This window comes from Heloderma suspectum, chromosome 5, assembly GCF_057233095.1.
Source record: "Heloderma suspectum isolate Gila_16-S chromosome 5, 16-S_ref, whole genome shotgun sequence".
Lineage (NCBI taxonomy): Eukaryota > Metazoa > Chordata > Lepidosauria > Squamata > Helodermatidae > Heloderma > Heloderma suspectum.
Window position 1 is genome coordinate 192,529,645 of NC_139462.1, and position 25,475 is coordinate 192,555,119.

Here is a 25,475-nt window from a genome sequence, read left to right on the forward strand (position 1 = left end):
ATTAGACAGGGCAAAGCTGAGCTATTAGCAGAGACTGCAACACTGTAGGGAAGGTCCAATCTCCGATAATTCATTGCAATCTTCTGCATAACCCTTCTGCTTTCAATATTTCAGTATTCTTGCAGGTTCAAATACATGGGACAGTATCCTCTCCTATGTTATATTAGCATATGCGGCCTCTAGAATGCCAATAGTGTTTGCTGGGGCAAAGTGTCGCCCAGGAAAACCCACTGCAACAGCAAAGGCTATTGGTGTTGTATTTAAGGTCACTTATGCTAGTGCAACATAGTTTGTGGTACTGTCAAATTGGATAGTGCCCCTGCATTTTTAGACATGATTCAAACTTCAGTAAATTTTTGGACTGCTTTAAAAAAAACAAAACACCACACATGCGTTCTTCTGCTTAATTGATGCTCCTTCCAGTACAAAAATAAGCATCTACAGCACATTTATTTAATGTTTAAATTACTTCATATTTTTCACATAACTTTAAAAGAAAATATATTTTATCCCACATACAGTAATAGCAAACAAGTGCAATATTTCAAACATAAAAATAATATTTAACCAAATCTGTACAACAGATAAATAATATATCTACAATACTTGGTTTATAAACATAACAAAAACTCCCACCCCTAACAAAAGCTCTTTCCCCGTAATGTTATGAATGTGCAGCCCCTGACTTGCCAACCATTACTATAGGGCTTAGCTAAACAGAAATGAAACAATAAATCAACAGACCATTAGTGGCAAAGTACAACTTTTGACACAATTGGAAATAAACAGGTAACCGAAAATACAGAACTTGTACACTGTAGTTTCTTAACATATTGAGCAAGATGGTTCAAGTTAAGCAATGAAAGCAATTTGGGATCCATAATTCTTTAGTGGAATCCCCCCGCCCTTATACTTCAACTTTTAATGACAGGATTCCAAAGTATACATCAAACTACACTTCCTTTAAATTAAATGCCATATTGTTTATCATTACATACAATTGCACATATGCATAGAAAACAATACTGTCTATTCATTCTTCAAGTGCTACAACCATATGCAACATGCCAACATAGCAGGGACAAGCTGCTGCTGATACCCAAGGCCAGGCAGGTCCAAAATGAGCATGTCCAGGTGCTCACCTTTTTTTTTTTTTTAAAGCAGGGGTTTCTTCAGAAAAGCTTCTCTTCCTTCCCCCAGCAACCTAAAAATGCTGTTTAAATCTCCATCAAAAGAGACTGAAGAGCTTTTCAAAGGGGAAAAGTACCACTGGTGTGTATGCACACTATTTCCCCACAAATAAATTATGTGCAAATCCTGAAATGGCATTTTGAAATTTGTCCTGCTCAAAGAGCAATTGAAGGAGCCACCTTCTAAAAAGGGAAGCATGAAATTTGAATGTGGGTATCAAGACCTAGAAGTTTCAAACAGATGTGAGGATGTTTTTTGTCTACTACAACTTATCCTGCACCCACCCCCCAAAAGGCCAGAATTATAAGTTTAGCAGGACAAAGAATTCACAAGTTCCATTTAATTTGAAGCATTTAAGTTGCACTCCATCTCCTTCAATGTGAACGGCTGTATTTTTCACATCTGCACAGCGTGCTTAAGATTGTAAAGAGAAAGGACAGACTGAAAATAAAACTAGAAATGAAAGTTACTCTAGATAGAAACATAATTTATCATTTTAGAATTTAAAGTCATGTTAAAAATTGATTCATCAAGCATAGAAACTCACACATTCGTCATAGGCTTGTGGACATGAAAAATAAAAGCCTCTGGTGACTAACGTATTGTGTTTGCAGCCCTTTTAAAACAGTAATTGGAAAAACACCTTTAAGGTCCTGTACTGTGGCTATTTTTTCTCCCCTCTTCTCATGCAGTCTAATGTGAGTTTTGAGATTAAAAAACCTCTTCCTACCACACAAAAAAGTAACCATTACACAAGCTTCATATAATCATAGCCCACGCCTGAACTCTTCACTAAAGAACATGAAATACAGACATCTCCAGGTCCTATGGTGTTACTTTCAGTAGCCTCATTACTCGCAACCTATAGAAAAGAGTGGAATGGCAGGAGACAGAAGGGAGAATTAATAGGGGAATGGCAGCAGACTTTGTGTTTTCAGTGAACTTTTGATCTTAATATTGTAAGATGCAAAGAGAAAACTGATGAAAAAGCAAACCATTTTGGAAAAATCAAAATAAGACTACTCAAACATTCCACATGAATGTGTTCTATGAAACTTTTTACAAATTACTGAAAATTACCTTCATTGAAATGCTATGCTATATAATTTGTAAACATGAATACTAAGATTATATGAATGTGATCGTTTACACACACACACACACACACACACCCTCCAGTGATTGAAGGATTTCCTAGATATGTTTTGGTTATATCCAAAATAGTAATCTACAAAATAAATTATGAACTTTTTAAATTCAGAAGTTCTCCAATTACTTTAAGAAAAATCAGATCACGCATCAATGCTGAATTCTTTAAAGACAGGCTGCAGTCTTTAAGCCATTTATTACGGCGCAGTCCAGACAAAAATGGACTTCTGTAAGTAAGCTGCATATTACAAGAATTTAACTGCCTTTAAGGGACCTAAAGGTTAAGGTTATTTTACTTCTTGTAATAAAAGCAGCTCCTTGAAACATATGAATACATTAACTTCAGTATGCTAATTATTATTAATGAATTGATAATGCCTCAGTGTAAAGATGATGCAACTGTCTCTAAATGCCTCTGTTGAGCTAACCTAACTTAATTTTATATTATCTTTAGCAAGGTATGTAAACAGAAATAATGCTCCAGTAGAAAATACGTATTTTTTCACATGCAGTTGTGTACAGTGCATTTCTGTTTTCTTTAGTGGGTGGGTATCCCCGTGCAAAACAGTTTCTTTCCACCATATATATGTTCAGTAGACTTCATATTGGCATCTTTCTTGCGCTGCCCGGATCCATAAAAGTTGTGTTTTTGTGTGTAATTCCAGTTGGTTTATTTTGACTCGGGCAGACAAAGTAAGCCTGAAGCTAAGTTTTAGGGATTTATTAGAAGTTAATGCTCTGAATGTTCTTGAATCGATGATAAAACGAGAAGTCCAGAAAAAAATCCACCTACACCTAGCAACCTTTTCAGTAGCATTGCATTATCTTTTGGAACAACAATCTGTGCAAGATCATTTGTGATCTGGGAAATTTCATGTGCCACACACACAAATATAAAAGTGCTGACAATAATGTTCAGCATGGGATTTCCTGGAATGAGGACCAAGATCCCCTTGGTATCTGCTGCCAGCCAAATGTGGTACTGACAGATGAAGAGCTGGAAAGAAAAAAAAAAAGTTAGGAAAAAAATGGCACCTTATCGTGATGCTTTAACCCATGCAATGTTTCTGAAGACTACATTTTTTTTCAGTGACGAATGCTACAGCAGTGTGAAAAGGAATGTTATTTACCACGCTGGTGTCAGAAGAGAATCAAAGAGCTCTCCTCGTTAGTGCAGTGGGTGTGAGTACACAAACTCTTCACAGCTTATGGAACAGATCCAGACTTAGTAATACTTAGATAAGTCTGGACCCAACCCATCAACTATAAGCTTGTATGACTAAATCTGGATCCAACCCTATATACCCTCATCAAGAACAATTAGTCTTGCTCCTCACCAGATTTTATAGTACTGTCCACAACTTGCAAAAGTTTCAGATAAAGAGCAGAAGAAATGTGGTCTTCTAAACTACAAAGATATTTGCAAGAGCTTGCTGCTTTTACCTCATTCTGGGGACAGGATCTGTATGTGCTCAGCAGCACTATGCAAAGGCTTTAATACATACAGTCTTAATGAATTACAGCCAAAAGGGTGGATTATATCTTGAGGACCTACTGTGATTATTCAACCAGATTGTTTATTTATTTGCACAAAATGCCAGAAATTAAGAACCATTTTTAGGATGTATGAGATTTCAACTAATTAAATACCAAAACTAGTCCTGTTTGTATCCCTGAATTAATTTTCAAGCAAAGGTCATATATTCCCAAGTTTGTGATCATGTTAGGAAAATGTGACTGTTAGAAAAATGTGCACTTTTTGTTCCATTGTAATATATAATTTAAGAAATATCAACAACCCTGAGGGATGATTTAAGAAATATCAACAATATTTGAGAACATCTGAGGACCTGCAAGAGCTGTTTGAAGAGAAACATGGCTACACCAAGGAGAAGAAAGGGGCTGGCATCACCGCTAACTCCCCCCATACCTCCTCTGTCAAAAGTTTTGAAAACAGAAGATATAGGAGAATTATTTACTCTGATAAAGACTTTATCTTCGCAATTTACGGAGCAGGCCAAAAGGCTGCATTTAATCCAAAATTCCATCACTGCCTTGCAAGGAGCTGTGGATCTAATTAATGCGTCTTGGCAAAAAATGGAGACGAAAATTAATGAGCTAGAAGACCGAGTGGCAGGGAATGAAACTACAACACAAGTTTGTTTTAAAAATGTCTGACAGAATTTCTCAACTGGAGGCCTTCACGTGTCGATCCAATGTACATGTTATTGGGATTAAAATCTGTCTAATGATGTAAAATTGCCTATTTTTGTGGATACATTTTTCCATGAGATACTACCTGTCCCATCTGATTATTTACTTGATATTGAGCAGGCATTTCGTGTGCCAAATGCTAAGGGGACTGACTATACAATCATAGTCCAATTTGCAAAAGTCTCCACAAATAATTATATCCTGCGTTTGGCAAGAGAGGGTGGAAGCCTTTCCTGGAAACAAGATAAAGTTATGTTATTTCCAGACTACATCAAAGAGGTGGCGAATAAAAGAAGGCAATTCATCAAAGCGAAAAATATGGCAAAACAAATGAACTTACAATATTACTTAAATATCCTGCTACGCTTTGCATTGTCTCTGAAGGTCAGATGAAGAAGTTTCTAAATCATGAAATGGCGGAGGCATGGTTGAATGTAATAAATGCGTGAGATTTCTGTTACAACCCCATGAACTGGGATCTTTAAACAAGCTCTGTTAACTGTTTATGTTTAGTCTACATGATCCAGGCTAGGTCAGAAGATAAATTATTATACATACATTCGTTTATTCTTTCATTTTTCTTCTTTTCTTGCTTTTTTTATTTCTTTACTCCAAAATAGATATGATATGCTGTATTTAAATATATTGTCTGAGGGTGTATTCTGCACATGCATTTATATATCTATCTAGTATAAAATATATTACTGATTGTTGAAGGTTTAAGTTTTATTATTATATAACACTATATTTCTTTTTAATCATCATCATCATTATTAATACAGGCTACTGGGAACGAACTGTAGGCCTGTTTCTTTGATATAGGATTGATGATATGATATTGAAATGTAGGGTTGTTTATTAAACTGTAAGATTGTTAATGTTACAGATATAGTTTTTAAAATAGAATGGCATCGGAGTCCAGGGGGTATTGGAGTTTAAACTTAATCCTTTAAGGGAGAGGGGGAGGGAAAGGGAAAGAAATTTCTTTTCTTTTTCTTTACTTCTTTTCCTCTTTTCCTTTGTTTTCTCTTTTTCTTTTTGTTATTGTTGTGTCCTCATAAGAATATTTTATTGCTGGGAAATTGTAGTATTGATCAGGTTGTTGGTATTCTTGGTATTGTTTATTTCATTTATAAAGATAAAATAAATATATATTCAAAAAAAAAGAAAAAAAGAAAAATGTGCACTTTGAAAATGCATATCCTGAAAAAATAAAAGAATTTTCACACTTTAGTCAATGGGGAGAAATTACACATTTAAAAATCGTGCACTTAAATGTGCACTTTTCCCGTATGAACAACAACAACAAAAGCTTGCATTTGGGAATGAGAATAAGGCAGCCTGAGCTTTGAGGTGGAACTCGGAGAACTCTGACGAGCTTGGACCTCGCCAATTCTCCCATCCCTTCTTATTTTACAACATTTGTATGCAAATTTCATTGTTAAAAGCACTGCATAATATATTGTATTGGTAAACCTTACAAAGCTGTAAATAAAGTTGGATTCTGAAATCACTTCTTTGCCCAGGAAACTTAAAGCCAGGCCTGACAAGACCTCTATTGTGGCCACAGGGCAGCATAAGGGGGTCAAATGGCCCCTATACAGAGTTGGGGGGGCCCCATTCCCAGCACCAAAGTTGTAGACCTTGGAGCTGGAAGTCAGAGCTTCCTGCCCCCTCCCCCTTGCAGCTCGCACAGAAAGAACCACGCTAGCTGCCTCTATGAGCTTGCCAACATGAGTTTGTAGAGGAGGGAAAGGGGGAGGTTCTGTGGGCGGGAAGGGGATTAAACCGGGACGCCTGGCTTGTGAATCCTCCAACTGTCCCAACCTCCTTCCCCCCCCTCCGCACAGTCCCAGCTAGATGGGTGAAATCATCCATCTAGCACAAATGCAGGGCAAGGGAAGTGCACTCCTCTCAGCCTGTGTAGGATGATCGTAAGCCTCCAAGTCTGGGGGCTTATGATCAGAATTATGATTTGTGCTTATTCCAGATTCAGGGTGCAATCCTAAGGGTTGCACCCTTAATCTGTAATAAGCACAAATCATAATTTTCTTCTTCTGCTTGATGGGGAAAACCAACCATAAGTCACTTCACATGACAACATGCAACTTTTTGTTCGTTTGTTGTTTTTCAGCCTGAAATGCTAATTTAGAATGTTCAAGATTGCACATAATAGCAGATCATAAATCAACCAAAGCCTTATATGTATACTAGGCTCTATGCATCTTAAAATTAAAACAAAAGTATGCTACTTGCCTCAAGAGAAATTCTGCCAAACCAGGCAAAAAATGAACTGTATACAGAACGAGCATAGCCAGGTATATTCCTAATAAGGACAAAAGCTAAAATCTGAAAGACAAAAGCAAGGTATGTCTGTAAAAGAGATGACTTTAATATATTCAATTTAATTAACACATATTCCTAAATGCAAAACCTACTGCTTTTCAAACTTATGGTACATAACTCCAGATTCTGTAATAAGTAATCAGGAATTCTGCAACAAGATGATTATAAAGGAACAAAATAAATTGCCTATAAGGTGTAGTATTACTTTTTAAATTCCAACAGAAAGATCCTCGTCGTGTACAGTTGGTTCTCTTTACTGAAAAAATGACTAGATACCTAGCACCTACAGAACCAGTTCCGACATATCGCTAAAACATATTTTAGCACCATGTGAAGAAGCCTGGGTGATCCTTGGGATCACATACTCCCCCTCTACCGTTCTCTCTTGTGAGGAGAGTGGAAGCATCCACTGCCTGATTTAAGCTAACTGCACTTTGTCGTTTTGTCTTAAACCAGCCCAGACTATGGTAAGTTTAAACTATTGTTTATTGAAACAAGTTGAGAACAAAGCTTGTTTCAGTATGAGCACAGTGAGCCATTTTGGATGTAATGACATACTGTAGTTAGTTTGATACTTCTACCTCTTCACAGCTGTGCAGGAGGACGAGAAAGGAAGGGGGAGAATGTAAGCCCAAGTTCATCCAGACTTCTTCACATAGCACTGAACTATGGTTTAGCATTACAACGCACCAGGTCATCGGAGTCTCATTGGGCACCAATTACCAAAATTACAATACTAAACCCCAACATTCTCTTAGTCATGCGACAGCATCACACTCTGGCATGACTATGAAACAGAACATGAGGCTGGAGCAGGCAGACGAAAGTAGCTCAGATGGAGTTCATGTAGCTAGGAGATCAGTTGACAACACCTCCTACTGTGACCTCTGGGACAAGCTGGGCACAAGCAACCACACTGTTGTGCAAAGCCTTCACCTACAAGGGATTCTGCCACCAGGATCAGTGTTCTTCCCTCTAAGTACATGGCTGCCATTCATGTTCTGCACTTAAGGGACACGGCTGTAATGAGGAAAAGCTTTGTCCCCTGATAAGGTAATGCCTCCAGAGAGGGACTCCACTGGATGTGTGGGTTTCAGCACATGGCCTTCTCACTGCACAAACCCCACCTCACTGAGGGTGGGGGGCTTGTAATACACATACAAACACACAGGCCGTTTTTCATCACAAGCCTTTTGCTATTCCAGAAATGCCACAATATCCAAACACCCTTACTTGGTTTGAACATGTTTATGAGCATCCACACCTGGGGCGGGAGGAGGATTTTTTTAAAAAAAAAATCAGTATTTTTTACTATGCTGGACCACAAAAAAACATATTACTGCACTTTGTTTAACTCTGCTTTGTGAAGCCCAGAGTAGTCAATTGTTTTGTGAGCCCTACCACTTCATGCCCAATTTACTGGAACTGTGGAGAAAGACCAAAGATTTTAATCACAGGAAAGGAAAGGAAGGTAATTACCTGCACAACTGAAACAGAAGGATGCATTTCATTGCACTGAGTTTTGTTTTTACAGCTACTTGCCCAGATAGAGTATGTCTAAAACATATAAAAACACACATATGACCCAACTGAGGCATTTTTTCCAATGTCAGAAATGAAGCAGATGTACTGAAAGGAACGTAGCAGTAATGTTGGCCTTACAATTTATACTTAGGCTGCAGTCCTATGCAAATTTATCTGGCAGTAAGCCCCACCAAATGGGATTTATGTCTGAGTAAATATGCATAGGATTGTAGCCTTAGAGATTTTTTCCTTCTGCATTAAAGTGCCCATAACAATTACTTTAAAAGTTACTCTACTAAAATATGTCATTTTCTCTGTGTAGCTGGCAAATCCCCCTGAAATGAATGTCAGCAGGCCAACAGCCTACCTTCTTATGGCATGCCTAGAGTTTACTATCTATTTTCATTAAGATTACCCCCACCCCAACTAACTCCTAAAAAGATCAAGACATTAGTTGAACAAGGTATTTGGGAAACTTACCAAAAAAGAAACTACTGAAATAAATAATAAAATATTTGAAAATTTGTTGGGGAAGAGTGGCTCTCCCTTTCCTTCTGAGAGGACCTGCCTTTTCTGAAACGTTAGATAAACAAAAGCAAACAACATTCCATGAAAAATGACCTGCAAAGGAAAGGAAGAATGCTCAGCATCAGCACTTGGTGCATTTAACAGCACAGTTCAATTAAGGCATCCATGCATAATTGTGCACATCAGGAAACAAAGTGAGTACCTCTGGGTCAGACATGCAATAAGTAATGTGCCTACTTTAACAGTCTACTTGTCTTTTACCAAGCTACTGTAAACCAGTATTTTAGTCACAAATTCTGTTTTCTTTGAAGTGTTGCAGGATACATTTTTCAAAAATGGAAGCAGTGAGCGAAATATCTGTTTTTGTGGCTGACTGGAGCAACTTTCGAAGCTCTTTTTCATTAGCTTTTTCTTGTTTTCATTGCAAAATGAGATCACAATTTTCTTTCACTTGCATAATCCTGACAGCCATTACTTATAGACAAATGAACATCATAAAATTAAAAGAAAACATTACATACATATCGATCTAATTTCCACCTAAACCACCATTCATAGACGCTCCCATTTAGTTCAAAACACTTGGATACTGGCCAGGTAGAAAAAATCTTCTCAAATATACCCTATAAGAAAAAAACATGCAAATAGTATAACAGCTTAGTCACACCAATGGACTATCTAGCACAAATATTCCATTTCTGACAGGAGACAAATATGCTCAAGGAAGTTCATAAGATTATAATGCAGGGGTTGCATCCAATGTGAGTCTAGTGCTGAGATGTGTGACCTCCAGCCCAGAGAACTTCAGGGGGTAGGGCTTGGCGGGATTGCCGGAGGCTAGCGCTCAGAGGAACAGCCGCTCCTCTCAGCACTAAGTACTTTCACACAGCATGTCCCGCATCCATGGATCATCTATCAGAAGATGCTTTTTGTGCTCAGGCTGACAGAATTATCGAGACTTTGCTCCAAAAAAACTGAAAGAGTCAAAGTTGACACAAGTATCTTTTAACAGTTGAGTACTTTGTTGCTGAAGTGGCTTGCTTTCCTATACCAGCCCTCTTACCCCACATTTTTTTCTTTTTACAATAGTGAGATTGCTGAAGAATTTCTTTCCTTAAAACCTGATCAATGTGAGTCAAATAATAACAATAAAAGCTTCTGCAGTATATTAGCAAACTTTCTTAGAATCAAAAGATGTTTTGATCAGTTGGTAGTCAAAGTAAACCTTTAACTCTCCCAGCGAAAATTGTTGGAAGTCCTGTGAATCTTGGAATAGTACAAATTAACCATGCCAAGTCATGGAAGTGTGAACAGCTTTCACCAAAGAAGAAACCAGGAATTCATACAGTTGCAAAGGCTTTGTGGAGCTGGTTGTGAAAACTATGCTTGCTTCTTCATGCCATTTAAATGATGAAAATAAGGTCACATATTCCATTAATCTTGTGCTAAAAATAACAGCTGAGCTACATTTTAGTCAAATATCAGAAAGCAAAAATTATCTGGTTTGATTTCTAAGATGTTTATATTTTAAAGTCAACAACAAAATGCAACAGAAGAAAATTACGTTGTTCTAACTGCTCATCTTACTGTTAGAAAGCCCAACCATTTTCTGACAGGTCTTTCCTTCATTACAAAGGTTTTGGTACCTGAGTTTTAGCTGCCAAGTCTACCAAGGATAAGCAAGTAAACTGAAACAGAGAAAACAGCCTGTTTGGGATGCAAGCACAGGCAGATGTGCTTTGTTAAAGTAGATGCTCCACCTTCAGGCCTTTCGATGATCATATGCATCCCAACACCCGTTTCTAGGGACACAGTTAATGGATTTACCACAAAACTAAAAGCATGGCAGTCATTTTCAAGAGACATCATAGTCTGTTCCTTTCAAACATAGAGGATGATTACTATGACTGTCCTGTAGCTACAACTGTGTTTCCTTTGAATACACATGAAATGTTTCATTTCTAAATGGTCTTAAAAAGCTAGATATTTGAATTCTATCATTCTCTGTACCAAAAACATACAAACCTGAGAATATGCTAGAAAACATATACAGATGAACAGGGAAACTAGTTTCAGCAGTAAACCAAAATGCCAGAAGCAATTTCCTGTGGAAAACAGCAATAAGAAAGAGTGAGGCTTGGTTGTTACTTTAAAAAAAGATCCGTTATCACTTTGGTAATTACTCTACATTTATATTATACATAACACAGAAACATCTGTCCGTCTGTGTAATAAACTACTCTTAAAACTTATGTCTAGCCAAAATGTGGGGTGCATTTTGTGATTCCTCCTGCAAAACACTCCCTTCTTTTCAGAGATTTTAGCACTCCTTTGCAAAAGGAACAAAACTATTCAGAAGGGGGCAGGTGTCTGCGGAAAGAGAACCCACATCATTGGATAGAATAACTGCGTCAACACTTCCTCACCCTTATCCAGGAGGATATAACTGATGAGTTAAGACAGAATGTGGATTAGAATGAGCATCCACTGAAAGTATTATTGTGTGGACAGATGTTATCTGCATTTAGATGTAGTCTGTTCACAGTAAATTACTTAATAAAATATCCACTCAGAGGCAAATCCCTACCTAGTCATTTACTACTTACAGCTGGACTGGAGCAAAAGTCTTACTGGATAGTGCTGGAAGACAGTGGCCACGTTTACACGCTCACAGAGGACAAATAAGTGGCTTATTTCCCCCTGCCTGAACATGCCAGGGGATTAGCATAATTACCTCTGGCAACATGGCTTGCCATGTCATGTGAACCCAGGCAGGGTGACTTGTTGCTGTGGGTAACAAACCACCCAGAAACTATGGTTGGCTGTAGGGTTCCAGGGGGCTTGTTACCCATAGCAACAAGCCACCCTGCCCAGGTTCACATGATACAACAAGCCATGCTGCTGGGGGTAATTATGCTAATCCCCCCAACATGTGCAAGGAGGGGAAATAAGCCACGGTGATCATGTGAACCAGGTCTATGAAATGAGCCTCAGCTATTGGGCAGTTCTCCATTCAGAGCAAGAGCTTCATTTGTCTTCAGGGATGTAATAAAGCTAAACTTGACTAGCTATATACTTCACAGTGGCACCATGTCAAATAGATTGGCTATGAAATCAAGTAAAACACAACAAGAACCAATGTAGCAGAAAATTGGGGAAACAGTGGTGGAGAAAAGGTGTGTATTTGTGAAATGTGTGAAGAAAAAGAAGGTAGGGTTCCCCCCCCCCCACACACACACACACCATAGACCCCTTTACCCTTCCCTCTCCCCAGATGGTTACTTTAGTATTGAAAACCTAAGCTTGCCTTCATTCTGTTCTAAGCTTTGTCGGTTGTGATTTGGGCAGATAAGAGTGTTTTCACTGTTTGCTCTACAGAAGAATAGCTTAACTACTGAGAGTATGGAGAACTACAAATTGCAATGTTAACATCAAGCTGGAAGTTTAACACAAACAAAAGCAATTAACTATTTAGTAAACCAACCACTTTCTATACAAAAGTAAATCATATTTACCATTGGCTTTCTTCTGGACTATCTGAGGCCATAGAGCTAATGTAACATATATGATCATAAACCAGACAGTGACTAGAGGAACAAAGTAATAGAACTGGTAAGACCGATCCATCACTATGCACAGCACCACAACCAAGAAGTTCAGCCGAAATAAAACCTGTTAAGTATTGGAGAAGAAGGGAAGTATTTCTTCATTAAATATATGGAATGAAAGGTGATTTTACAACCACATTTTAGTGTAAACAATTTCAAGGAGGTTAATTTCATTTCATTTGAATTACTTTCATTTAAAGAGAGCACTCATATTGTGAGTTATTTTTAAAATATGGCTGTTTAACGTTTTGTAGATCAGGCAATTTGCTTTTCCCAACTTAAATTAAAACAGTTTAGAGAACTTAACCTCATATTCTGAACTGCTCTGTATCTATATCCTGTAGAATTAAAAACATAGGGCAGTATCCACTGGTACTCGTACACAGAGTAGACCCACTGAAGTGAATGGGCCTAGTCTGGGTAGGATACTACCCATTGGATACTGCTCACACACACACACCAACTTGCACAACCTTTAACTTTTATTACTGGGTATCACTCCATAATAGGAAGTTTCCTTGTTCAGGAACTTTGGTAAAGTCAGGAGGCAGACTTTACCAAAGATCCTTGAGTCTAGGCAAGGGAACTCCCGTTCACTCCTGGAGCCCAGTTAGATTGTCCACAAGCAAGTGAGAGCATGGTACAACTCCAATTCAGCACAGCAGCTTACAGGTTAGAGCAGGGTCAGGCAGAAGGCAGATCTGGATCTATTGGTAGATCTCCGGGTGATTTGCAGTAGATCAGCAAGAGTTTCCTACTCTCAATGGTTCAATAATAGCGATAACAAACATCCTTTTCCCTCTCTCCTAATTAAGCTTGGGGAGAAAGAGGAATAGGGGTGTGTGTGTGTGTGTGTGTGTGTGTGTGAGAGAGAGAGAGAGAGAGAGAGAGAGAGAGAGAGAGAGGATTTGTGAGCAAGCTCCATTTCTGAAAACAAATTCTGAGACTGAGCATGTGCTCAGAGGCTCCCTTGTTCTGCAATTCTATGTCTGCCTTCCTGAGCCACTATTTTGCACCTGGCTGGCTAGCTGGATCTCAGAGCTCTGGTCAAAAACAAAGTAGATCCTGCAAGCCTAACGTCTGCTGACCCCTGAGTTAGAGAATAACACTGATGCTGAAGGTATGTTCCAGTTCCTACTGCTGTACATGAATCCTCAGCTAATAACAGGGCAACAGCAGCAGCAGATGATTCACAAATAACAACCCAGCTCTCCATTCTCTGTGCTGCTGTACATTACTCCATGATACCAAAGAAGTATATTCCATCTTGGAAGGTGACAAATACATTGTCACTAGCAGTGAACAGAATCAGTTGATGACAACTGGAATGCTCTACGTTTTGGTAGGCCCACTAACTTAGGGACAAGAAGTTAGCCAGGAACAGGTCTTGACAGCTGAGCATCCACAGGGGCCAAAATGTCTCTGTCTTTGAATAGATAGTGGAACTTCAGTAGCATAAGACTCTGATCTCCAGCTACTTGATGTGAAGCTTCTGCTCTTCCCAAGATTCATACCCTTGACTGAAACAGACCACAGGATGGTTTCCAGCTAGACAAGTTAATTTTATCAACCTACTTCCTTGGCATATAGCACAATGAAACATCCTTTCCACATTTGCTGATACTGTATCCTCAACCAATCCAACAATCAGATGTGAAGTATGTCTATGTTACCATCTTAAAATACTGGAGAAGGCTGGCTCCCAAGCAGTGTCACTCCTTCTTTTCAAGTTACTGGCTCAAACCTCAAGCTCAGAGTCCGAGGAGGATAATGAGGCAGCCGAATATGGGGCTGCTATACCACCAGTTGGGACACAGGACCAGGTCCCTAAAACTGAAACTGAGACTAGTGGTCAGGAGCCCATAGAATCCAAGCTGGGATTCTCACAAATGCTGCCAGACACCCCAGTATTCTGCTATTTTTTGATAAGCAAAAAGAGATGTCATTCCTGCTTGGGAAAGCACTGGGGAGAGGGGGTCTGTCATCTTAAAAGCCAGGCCAGACAATCACAGCAGAATAGAAGCTACCCAACATGGAATGGTCCCATGGCAGCAGGGAAACAGTGTGTAACATTTGTAGTAGATAGTCATGAACTATTTATATATATGTTAATTTACTTCTTACCTGACACACTCTATAAATGCCAAAATCTCCTTTAATCCAGAAGTATGAGAAATGCCCATAGCCTGTCTGAAACAGATATGCAGCAACCAATACACGGACGTGCATGTACACTGGCAGAAACTATGAATAAAAATGTATCTTGGTTTTAAAAAAATCAAGTAATTTAAAAAGATTCAAATCCAATTTAATGATAAATGTATGGGAAATGAGATGAACTTTCCCCCTCACTATATTCCTGCTTCATAATACTATCATATTAATAGGACTTTAAGGCTCAGCCTCCTCCCCTACACCAAATTTATTCTACTTCGTCGGCCCTCTCAATCCAGCATCAACTATCTGTCCTATAGCTGAGTAAGTACATATCCTTATACATAGTTGTGTGCTTGTACATTGGTACAGCTCTGTAGGTTGGAGCACTAAGCCAACAACAAATAGCATTAGAGGAGGAACAGAATAGTACATCTGACTCTTCCTAAAGCTATGCTCAGAGAATCACAATTAAAGAAGCAGCTCCTCCCAAATTAGGCTGAGATGATCCGGGGGGGGCATTACCCCCACAATCCAATTTGGATTAATAAGAATCTTCTGCTTGGACCATTCAAAACCACCTTTGCTAGTGGTGAGAGGAAGTCTCTACCTGCCTCAGGGTCACTACCTCAAATCCCCCTTCTAGGGGTTTTATGCCTACCTGCCCCAGGGGACCCACTCCAGCTTGAGAACCACAGGACTGAGGTTTAGTAATCCAACTAAAGATGGCATCGTTAAAACACACAAAATAAATTCAATTTCATCTTTAAATATGTCAATTTAAATTTGTTATAAATATGTTAAACATGTCAATTTATAAAATATGTTATAAATATTTATAAAATATGTTAAATATGTCAATTTGAATAGATTCAATTCCATTTTTTAATATGTCAACTTAAATATGTCAATTCAATTTCATCTTTAGCCATCTAGATGGCATCGTTAAAACACACAAAATAAATGTCATCTTCAGTAATTACATTTTCCCTCTCGCATTACATCACTTCACACCATAGGTAATACAAGAAAAGTGCACCTTTCAAAATAGAACTTGACCAACCCAATGTGAAGTTAAACAGAGCAGCTCTGTTATAGTTGTTCAACTTTTGTCTCATTGGTAAATTGCAGTCATCTATTTCTGCAGCAAAACATTATGTTAAAACTGCAACACATACTTACAGTGCTTGCTCCAGACATATGATAGATCAAAATGACAAGCTGCATCCAGCCTTTCCATTCATCTGTCTGCTCCCTATTTAACACCTTAGTCTGTGCAAAATAAAACGAGAGTATTGCTATTCCAACAAATACAAGGAGACCTCTACAAAACAAGGAAATTAAAACAACCAGCGCTATGGGGCAAATAGTTCTGAAACTACTATACTTATAATTACAATAGCAATTACCCTAGAAGTAATTTTTATGTATTTTGAACTACTAGAAACAGGCTGCAATCTACAATGAGCTCTGTGTAAGCAGCAGGGTGTACACTGCTTGATAGGCTGCTTACAGTGCAATCCTCTGCAAGCTTACTCAGAAGCAAGTCCCACTGAGTTTAATGGGGCTTACTCCCAAGGAAGTGTGTATAAGTGTGACCTAGACTTCTATATGGTCATTTACCTCAAGGCAGACAACAGTGTCTAAAAACAATAGTCAAGAGAGAAACAACACACAGGCCACTGAAAAAGTTTGCCTTTAATGTTTTTATTATTCAAGGTCAGTTCAAGTATGAACTTTTATTAAAAACAAAAACAAAATAGGTTTACCTCTTTCGTATTTTCAGTATAAAATACTCCTAATACCAGGATGTAAATTATTGGTATGAAGAACGATGAATGAGTATAAAACTTGTTTTCTTTCATGAACAGATTTGCTCTGTCACACAGGTAAAAGTAACCCATAATCAAACCAAGTTTGCATAAGGATTGCAAGAGTGTCTCTAGAGTAGAAACTGCTGGTGTATTGGTGGCAGGTTTTTTCTCCTCTCCGCTTTCCATATCAGTGCAAGGCTTATTCTTCCGGTGACTGTTACGACGAATCAGAAGCAGAATTAAATATCCAATTACAGATAATAAAAAGAAGCAAAATGCTAGCTTTTGTATCAAAGTGATGGGAGGCTGAGGTTGGCAGCATGAACCATCAATTGGCTTCATAATCTTGTTGCAGTGGATGTTTATGAGAATCATTGCACTCTGTCCAGGGAAAAACAAAAGTCCAGTCATTGGGATTTTGTACCTGAACATATTATTCATTCAGATTTAAGTAAATGAATGGCAGGATTTTTTATTTCCTTCTTTACAAAAAACACCATATGAAAAAGCATTGACAGTGCTTTTTAATATATTAAATTTAAAAATTTTGACTGAAAAAAACCTATGGTCAAGAAACAAACTTAATTCTGTCATCTAAGAAATCATAAACTGAATAAGCCAAGGAATGAGCAATTCAGAGTTTCTAGTATCACATTACAATTACAATGCAGTGCAAGTTATCCACACTGTGTAAAATATTTTGCAAAGTATAACTTGTAAATAATTTTGTGCAAAACAGTTGAATGTAACTTTAAAATAGTATCTAATAAAAATTAAAAAGTTCATACAATTGGCCATGTTATATTTTAAATTTTAATGGTAACCTTTTACCATTATTAATCTTACAAGCTGTTTTCCAAAAAGAGGTTACTCACTGTTTCTCTGCTTGATTCAGGAAGATGTAAACCATCTGTAGACTGAATTATAGTTTCTTCTGCTATCAGCCTAGATGCACTGAAAACTTTTACTTTAGCTTTTGAGTTTTTTGAGCTGCTGTTCAGAATACTGATTGCTGCTTCATTGTAGGCATCTATTTTCTCATTAGTGATCATTTTCCTGCTTTCACTCAACATATCTTCAGAAACTGGATCTGAATTGAAAAGAATGTTGAGGTGTTTGTTTTTAAGCAAAGCAATAAATAAACACTCAACCTCTAGGATATATAGCTCTCATCTACGAAATGATTCACTAGAATAAGCCTGACATGGCCATCTCCAGTTAGAGCATGTTAGTACCACAAAATTCCTTGCAGAGAAGACAGTTGACCATTCCTTCCAGCCAGCAGATCTAACTATGAAGCAAGCACCCTGGTCCATCTCTTCAGGTGGCATTTTATTCATTCTTTTACATTTCTATATGACCCAACAGCCAAAGCCAAAGGTCAGTTTACAAATATTAAAATCCTAAAAATACAGTAATAGCATAATATAAAATCATTAACATACAAAAATATAAAAACAATTCTAAACAATCAACAATGAACATCCCAGGACCCATTAAAAAGACTTATATGCTGTTAAAAGCCTGGAAGTAGAGGAAAATCTTCACCTGGTGCCAAAAAGATGACAATGTTGGTGCCAAATGGACCTTACTGAGGAGAGCATTCCACAGTTGGTGGGCCACCACTGCAGAAGGCCCTCTCCCTTGCTGCCTTCCTCCAAACCTCCTTGGAGGAGGAGGATCATAGTGTATGAGTAGGTTAATACCAGGAGACGCACTCCACCAGTTATTATAGTCCCAAGCAGTGTAAGATTTTATAGGTCAAAACCAGCACAATGAATTGGACTTGGGAAATGTACAGGCAGCCAGTGGAAACAGGCCAAAATCAACGTTATACATTCAGACCTTCTGGTCCCTGCTATCAATCTGGCCTCCACATTTTGCACAAGCTGCAATTTCTGAACCATCTTCAAAGGCAGCCCCACACAGAGTGCATTGCAGGTTAAACTTGGAGGTTAGACTGGAGAGCACAGACTACTTATGCCAGGTTATCCCTGTACAGATAGGGGCTTAGCTGAGCCTCCACCCAAAGCTGGTAGAAGGCAATCTGTGCCACTGAAGCCACATGAGCCTCAAGTGACAATAATGGTTCCATGAGAACCCTCAAGCTACAAACCTGCTCCTTCTGGATGGGGTTGTGCACCCCCCGACAACGGTGAATACCCTCCATCTAGTCAGAAGAAAGACAGGTTGCTACCAGTAACTGTAGCTCTTTGAGTGGTCATCTGTGCATTCACACATATGGACTCTGCACCTGCATGGAAACTTGATTCAGGAAACTTCTATAGCTGAGGCGTTTTGGCAGTAACCCTTCCCCCACTGATCCAGTGTGCATGTCCCTAACAAGTTCCCATTTATTTCCTCAGTTCCTTGAGACCGACATTGTAGCCTCGGAACCGAGAAGAAATACCTTCGGTACCCAACATTGAACACAAGTATTACACTGAAGAGGAGATGGTGGGTGGGTTGTGTGAATGCACAGATGGTCACTTGAAGAACTACAGTTACAGGTAGCAACCTATCTTTCTTCTTTGTGGTCTCTGTGCATCACACATATGGGTGAGTAGTGAACTAACTTAAAAGGTTAATCAGTGTCCTCCTACAAAACAGATGGAAGGACAGGACAACCAAAAGTACAGTCAGCTCTAGCCCGAACATCCAGTCTGTACTGTCTAACAAAGGTAGATGGTATTGACCAGGCTACAGCGTGGCATGGTTCAGGGATGGCAACCCTCTGTCAAATGCAACCTATGTTGCTATCGCATTAGTAGAATAAGCCCAGACGGTGGCTAGCTCATATGATAGCTCGATAGTTTTGATGACCAAGGTGCTGAGTCAAGAGAGACTGGCCTTTATGCTTGCCACCATAGCAGACAAAAAGTGAAGGTGAAAGTCTGAACTGCTCACTGTTTGACTTGTAAAAGGCCAGGGTGTGATAAACATAAAAGATGCGCAGGGTCAATTCCCGAGGCGTAGATGGGATAGTAAAGAAAGCAGGCAAAACAATGTTGTGATTTAAATGAAAGCCTTTCAGCAGAAAAGGAGGATCAGGTCTGAGCACCACTTTCTCTGGGTGAAAGGTGAGATAGGGCTGGTCCACTCTGAGCCCACAGAGTTCACTAACCTGTTGTGCAGATGTGATGGCTACCAAGATCACCTTCCATTAGAGGAGGTGTAGGTCTGCAGTTGCCAGGGGCTCAAAGGGTATGGATGAAAGTGCCTTAAACACAACTGAAAGGCTCCAACTTGGTACCATAGCACGAGTTGGTGGTGCCAGGTTTCTGATCCCTTTCAGAAACCTCTTCGCTGTCAGATGCGAGAAGACAGAAATACCCTCAAGAGGAGGGTGAAAAGTAGAGACAGCTGATAAACGAACTCTAAGAGACAACAGTTTGAGTTCTTTCTTGGAAAGACAGAGGAGGAACTGAAGTATCTGGTACAGTGAGCACTGAAGTCGATGGAAGCCTTGAGCACGAGCAAAGGTGGAAAAAGCAGTCCGTTTACTCGCAACCAAATGCTGTGTAGAGGGCTTAAGAGTGGAGGGTAGTTAGGTCCAGGTGTCGGATCTGGCTGCTCTCCCTGGTGAGAAGGGACAGGTGCGATGGGAGACAACAGTACCAACCATGCACCCAGAGCAGCAGGGCGAACCATGGCTGGCAAGGCCACCAAGGAGTTATGAGGATGCATTTAGTACCAACCATGTCAATCTTCACCAGAACCCTCATCATCAGTGGGAAGTGGAGAAAAAGGGAGAACAGCGCTCCTGTCAACCTCAGAACAAAAGTGTCCCCCAACGAACCCGTGCCACAGCCCACTCAGCTGCAAAAATCCTGGCACACAGCATTGTCCTGAGTGACGAATAGGTCCACATGTGGCATGCCCCAGTACTGAAAGAGAGCCCTCAGGACTGACTCGTCCAATCCCCACTCATGGGAGGTAAGTGTGGCCCAGCTGAGCTAGTCTGCCAGGGTATTGTCCGTGCCAGCAATGTGGGTTGCAATCAGACCAGTCTGACAAGGCAGACACTAGAGAAAAATTTCCAGTGTTAAAGCAAGGATTAGGAGCAACCTCGTACTGCCTTCCTTGTTCAAGTACGCAACTACCATGGTATTAGCTGAAGTGACCTGAACCAATCTGCCCACCAGGTCCATCTCAAATGCCAGAAAGGCCTTTTACACCGCCCTGAGCTTTAGGAGGTTGATATGCTGTGCCACCTCCACAGCTGACTATTGTCCATGGACCATAAGGACCAAGCAATGCGCTCCTAATCCCGAGAGCGACGCATCTGTAGTTACTATCTGGATGGCAAGGGCTGAAGGAAGGACATGCCCTCCGACAGGTTGGCTGGCACCATCCACCACTGTAGGGAGTCCCTGACGTCCTGTGGAAGGCACAGCTTGGTCCAGCAGGCATCCTACTCAGTATCAAAATTGTGTATGGGCCAATTCTGAAGAGGCCTCATATTCAACCAAGTGTATCAGACTACAGCTGTTGTTGCAGCCATAAGGCCTAGTAGGTTTTGGACCTTGAGCACTGAAGTGACCATGTGATGGTTTATATCCACTGTTAAAGAGACCAACACTATTGGATCCCCAGGGAGGAATGCTCTGCCTGAGCGGGAGTCCAGCAGAGCCCCAATGAACTGCAGATTTTGGTAGGCTATAGAAGTGGTTTTGAGGTGGAGACAAAGTCCCAAAGGAGATTGCAGGTCACCTCTATTGACCAAAGAAGGTGGTTCCGTGTTGACATCACCAACAGCCAATTGTCAATATATGGGTCCACTTCGACACCTTGCATCCGAAGATGGTAACAGACCACTGCCGTGCACTTGGTAAATACTTTTGGCGTGGTGGTGAGACTAAAGGGTAGCACCCGAAACTGGGACCAATGACAAATTGGAGATAATGTTAGTATGACTCCTCTATGGCGATATGAAAATACACATCCTTGAGATTGATAGAGGTAAACCAATCTCCTTGAGAGAGAAAGAGGATGGATGCTGGAGAGATCATGTGGAACTTCCTGGGTGAAATATACAGATTTGGTTCTTGGAGATCCAGGATTGGTCAGAGTCCTCTTTGGTACTGTGAAGTACCTCCAGTACAAACTGTCACGGAGGAGCAAACGCGGAACGGGTATGATGGCTCTCTTCCTAAGGAGAATATTGACCTCCTGGTGGAGAATGGGAGATGGAGCTATGACCTTTATGGTACTGAGTAGAGGAAGGGTAGCAAATTTGATCCTGTAGTCCCTGTGTATAGCGGAAAGGACTCAGGAGTCCAATGTGATGATACACCAGGTCCGATAAGAGGGCAGAGGAGTTCCAAAGAAGGGAAGACTAGCAGAGGGACAAAAAAGGATGGAGTCTGAGTCAAAGGTAACACTTGCTTCTACTGTGAATCTTATGGTGATAGTTACACAACTCTGAAGTTGAGCAAAACTTCCCTGATGCCACAGGTTGAGAACAGTGCTGTTGTGCTGGCCCCAGGTGGTGGGGTTGACATCTTGCGATGGAACTTTGGAACCAGTGTCATTGCCTGGATTGCTGCTGAGGCATAAAACGCATACAACGCACCATGGTACGGGCCTTCTGGATCAAGTCTAATATGTTGTCAGTTTTTGTATTAAACAACCCTTGACCCTCAAAGGGCACATCTTCAATGCAGGATCCAGTCTTCCACAGAAGGCCAGCCAACCTCATCCAGGAGTGGCAACACAGAGCAACGGAACCAACAACTACTTTTGAGCCGCAGTCAACTTGATGGCGCAATGTATTTATTTGCTGCCTTGACTATTTCAAAGCCTTGGTTTGGAAGAGGCAACCTTATTCAGAGCAGTCGGAGGTGAGAGATATGCTTCATGTCAAGTTGGAGCGCTGAGAAATGCAACCGAATGTAGGGGTTGCTGTGGGTAAGAACGTTGGTACTTACCATGATACGTTCATTTTGTGCAGTGGAATGAGGACATCCTTATATGGGTTGCTCCTCCCATTCGCTCTAATAGGCAGGAACATGCAAATTAACTGAATTGCCCTCTCATGTGGGAGAGCAAACTACTTTTAATTTGCAAGATGTCTCAGCCCCAAATTGCCAGTAACTTTATTTATTAGTAAAAAATGGAACAATACTTTCAGAAGAAGAACTAACTGAGGACCCCCCCTCCCGCCAGCAGCAACAGAGTCCTGCTGAGTGGGCAGGATATCACCCTTCCACTGCAGAAAATGAACTTATCACAGGAAGTACCAACTTTCCTTCTTCCTGCAGTAGAGGAGGATATCCTTATATAGGGCATCTTACAGCAGTGCCCCAAACTGGGAGGGTAAGTCACTGCTAAACCTGATAATTAAACTGTAACCATCTGCTGAAGCACCCTCCGCCAGAAACATGCCTTGGCCACGGCTAAGATGTTTGACTTGTAACATCTCACAAAGGAAGACACAGAAGCCCAAGTTGCAAATGTCAATGAGTGGGGCATTTGTCCTGAAGGCAGTAGAGAGTGGCTGCACTCTGTACAAAGTGAGTGGCGATCTTCCTAGGCCAAGCAGAACCAGAAGTGCAAAAGAGTGGAAAATGCAGGCCTTAATCCACTGTGCCAAGGTTGACTTGGAGATCTTCTTGCCCAGGGTGGAAGGCTGAAATGAAAGAGTCAAAAACAAAAAAATCTTTCGCCATTTTGAGAAAGATCTTAATTGCACATTTTATGTCCAACACGTGCCATTCTTTTTCTAGGAGGTGACTTGGTCTAGGACAAAAGGATGGTGGAATCAGCTCCTCGGCCCTGTGGAAGATGGAGTTATTTAATTATTAGGAACCAAAGTCAAATCCAAGTGAAGTATGACTGCATCCTGCTGGAAAAAGCATAATTCCTTTCTAGCCAATACCCTGCAAGCCAATGTGATGGCTACAAGAAAAAAGAACCTTCCAGGAGAGACCCTTTGTAGAGGCTAGAAAGGGGGCTTGGCAAGAGCTTTGAGAACTTCATGCAGATCCCAAGTAAGGTACCTGTGGATAGGTGGTGTCTTTAGTAAGGAAACACCTCTTAAAAAACATTTTATATGCGGGTGGCACTGCCAGGGATCTATGGGAAGACTCAGGTACCACAGAGGATAATGCCATGAACCACCTCTTGAGATTATTGGGCCAAGCCACTGATCCAACCCATTTTGTAGAAACGCCAGGGCCTGTCTGATGTCAGCCTTAATCGAATTTTTCCCTTTTCTCCTGTACCACTTGTAAAAAAAACTCTCTACAAGATCTCAATATCATGTTTGTGGATTCTCTGTGAGAAAACAAGAAAAGACTATCTTGTCTTTTGTGTTGTAACCGGTGCATTCTAGTACTAACCTTTCATACACCAAGTGCAGAGTTGTAAACCAGCCTGGGTCAGGATGGATTTAAAAAAAAAAAAACTGACAGAGTCTGGGGCTGTTGGTAGAGGCCAATGGCACCGACAGCTGTAAAAGGTCCAAGTACCAGGCCCTTCTCAACCAGTTTAGTGCTACCAATACCACGGAGCACACACTCTGGCTAGATTCTGCGCAGGGGTTGAACTATCAAGGAGACTAGACTAAAGGCTGTACAGGACGCCTGTAGGCCAAGCAGTAGACATGGCATCTATGTCTTCTGCACCCTCCACTGCATATCTGGAAAGGACTTTGTTTGTCCTTTGTGGTTCATGAGAGATGCGAACTAGTCCATGACTGGTGTACTGAAATGCTGAACTATGGCATGACACACCACTGAAGTGAGGCTCCATTCTGTCTGGTTGGCATCCAGGCAGATCAGCCAGTTTGTAAAGGAGTTTAAATCCCCTTGAACATACTTGGCTGATACGGATAAAAGTTTTGACTCTGCCCACTTTAGGAAGTGGTCTGCCTTGGCCATGAGGGAGCGCAACCTGGTCCCTCTCTAGAACCTCACATGCACCTGGCCATCATATTGTCTGTTCATACAAGCACGACCTTGTGCTGGATCAGGTGGCTGAAGGTGAGGAGAGCCAGTTCGACTGGCCTCACCTCCAGCCAGCTGATACTGTGCAATGCTTCCTCTGAGCTCCATCTGCACTGGCCCATGGTGGATCTGCAGTGGGCCCCCCCCAACCCTGAAGGCTGGCATCTGTTGTAATTTGGACTGAGGGGGCTGTCTCTAAGGGCCTGCCCCCTCAGGATTGAGGGGGTGAACCACCGAGTCAAAGACTTCAAGAGACAATTGGCTTGGTTTGTATCTCTGACAGCTATATCCTTCTGGAAAAAAGGGGAATAAGCCACTAAAGGGGCCTGGAGTACCCATGTGACATATCTATGGTAGAGATCACAACCCCTGCAATTGTGCTAGGACCATCAGGTCTGGGATGGGATTCTGAAGGATCAGTCTTACCATGGCCTGGAGCTTTTCTGATCTCTCCAGCAGAAAGCAGAACTATACCTGTCTGAGTACTCAGTACCATCTCGAGGTGCTGCAGTTCCCTAGAAGGTCAAAACTGACTTTTTCTGACATTCACCATGAAATGCATGACTGAAGGCATGCTAATGTCCTGTGGACATCCAGAATTCCTTGTTGGAGTGAGGGAGACTTGATTAGAATGATGATGAGGTGAGGACAAGTGTGAATCTGCTGCCTTCTCAGCTGTACTACCAACACTACCCTGGGGGTAGAAGAGAAACTGAGTGGGAGGGCTCTGCATTGATACTATTTCCCTGATAGGCAAACCACAATATTGTCTGTGAGCTGGGTGAAGCAAGACATGCAAGGATGCTTCTGCAAGATCCAAAGATGCCAGGAAATCTCTTGTCTGGAGAAATTCAGATCAGTATTCTGCTTCTTTTCCTGTCTGCACCCCTTCAGAATTCATGTCCAGGGTATTAGCAGCATTACTTAATAAGACTCGGGAATCATCAGTCTGACAAGGCCTTTGAGAGGCTGGGCTTTCAGTAGGGACTTCCTCTGCT

General features: G+C 40.8%; 1 protein-coding gene across 2 annotated transcripts in view; it reads right to left on the bottom strand.

Moving 5' to 3' along the window:
• Window positions 1–1,117: 1,117 nt before the first annotated feature.
• The window catches only part of CASD1 (CAS1 domain sialic acid O acetyltransferase 1), a 47,832-nt gene continuing 23,474 nt past the window's right edge, over window positions 1,118–25,475 (bottom strand). For both annotated transcript variants that reach the window (XM_084858777.1, XM_084858778.1), the window contains exons 8-18: window positions 17,404–17,618; window positions 16,484–16,909; window positions 15,897–15,986; window positions 14,685–14,804; window positions 12,468–12,624; window positions 10,978–11,057; window positions 9,474–9,575; window positions 8,905–9,045; window positions 8,380–8,457; window positions 6,811–6,903; window positions 1,118–3,337 (exon numbers count right to left, since the gene is read on the bottom strand). In XM_084858777.1, coding sequence (XP_084714903.1) covers window positions 3,071–3,337; window positions 6,811–6,903; window positions 8,380–8,457; window positions 8,905–9,045; window positions 9,474–9,575; window positions 10,978–11,057; window positions 12,468–12,624; window positions 14,685–14,804; window positions 15,897–15,986; window positions 16,484–16,909; window positions 17,404–17,618 — 1,769 coding nt within the window. In that variant the 3' untranslated portion in view covers window positions 1,118–3,070. The remainder of the gene's footprint in view (window positions 3,338–6,810; window positions 6,904–8,379; window positions 8,458–8,904; window positions 9,046–9,473; window positions 9,576–10,977; window positions 11,058–12,467; window positions 12,625–14,684; window positions 14,805–15,896; window positions 15,987–16,483; window positions 16,910–17,403; window positions 17,619–25,475) is intronic.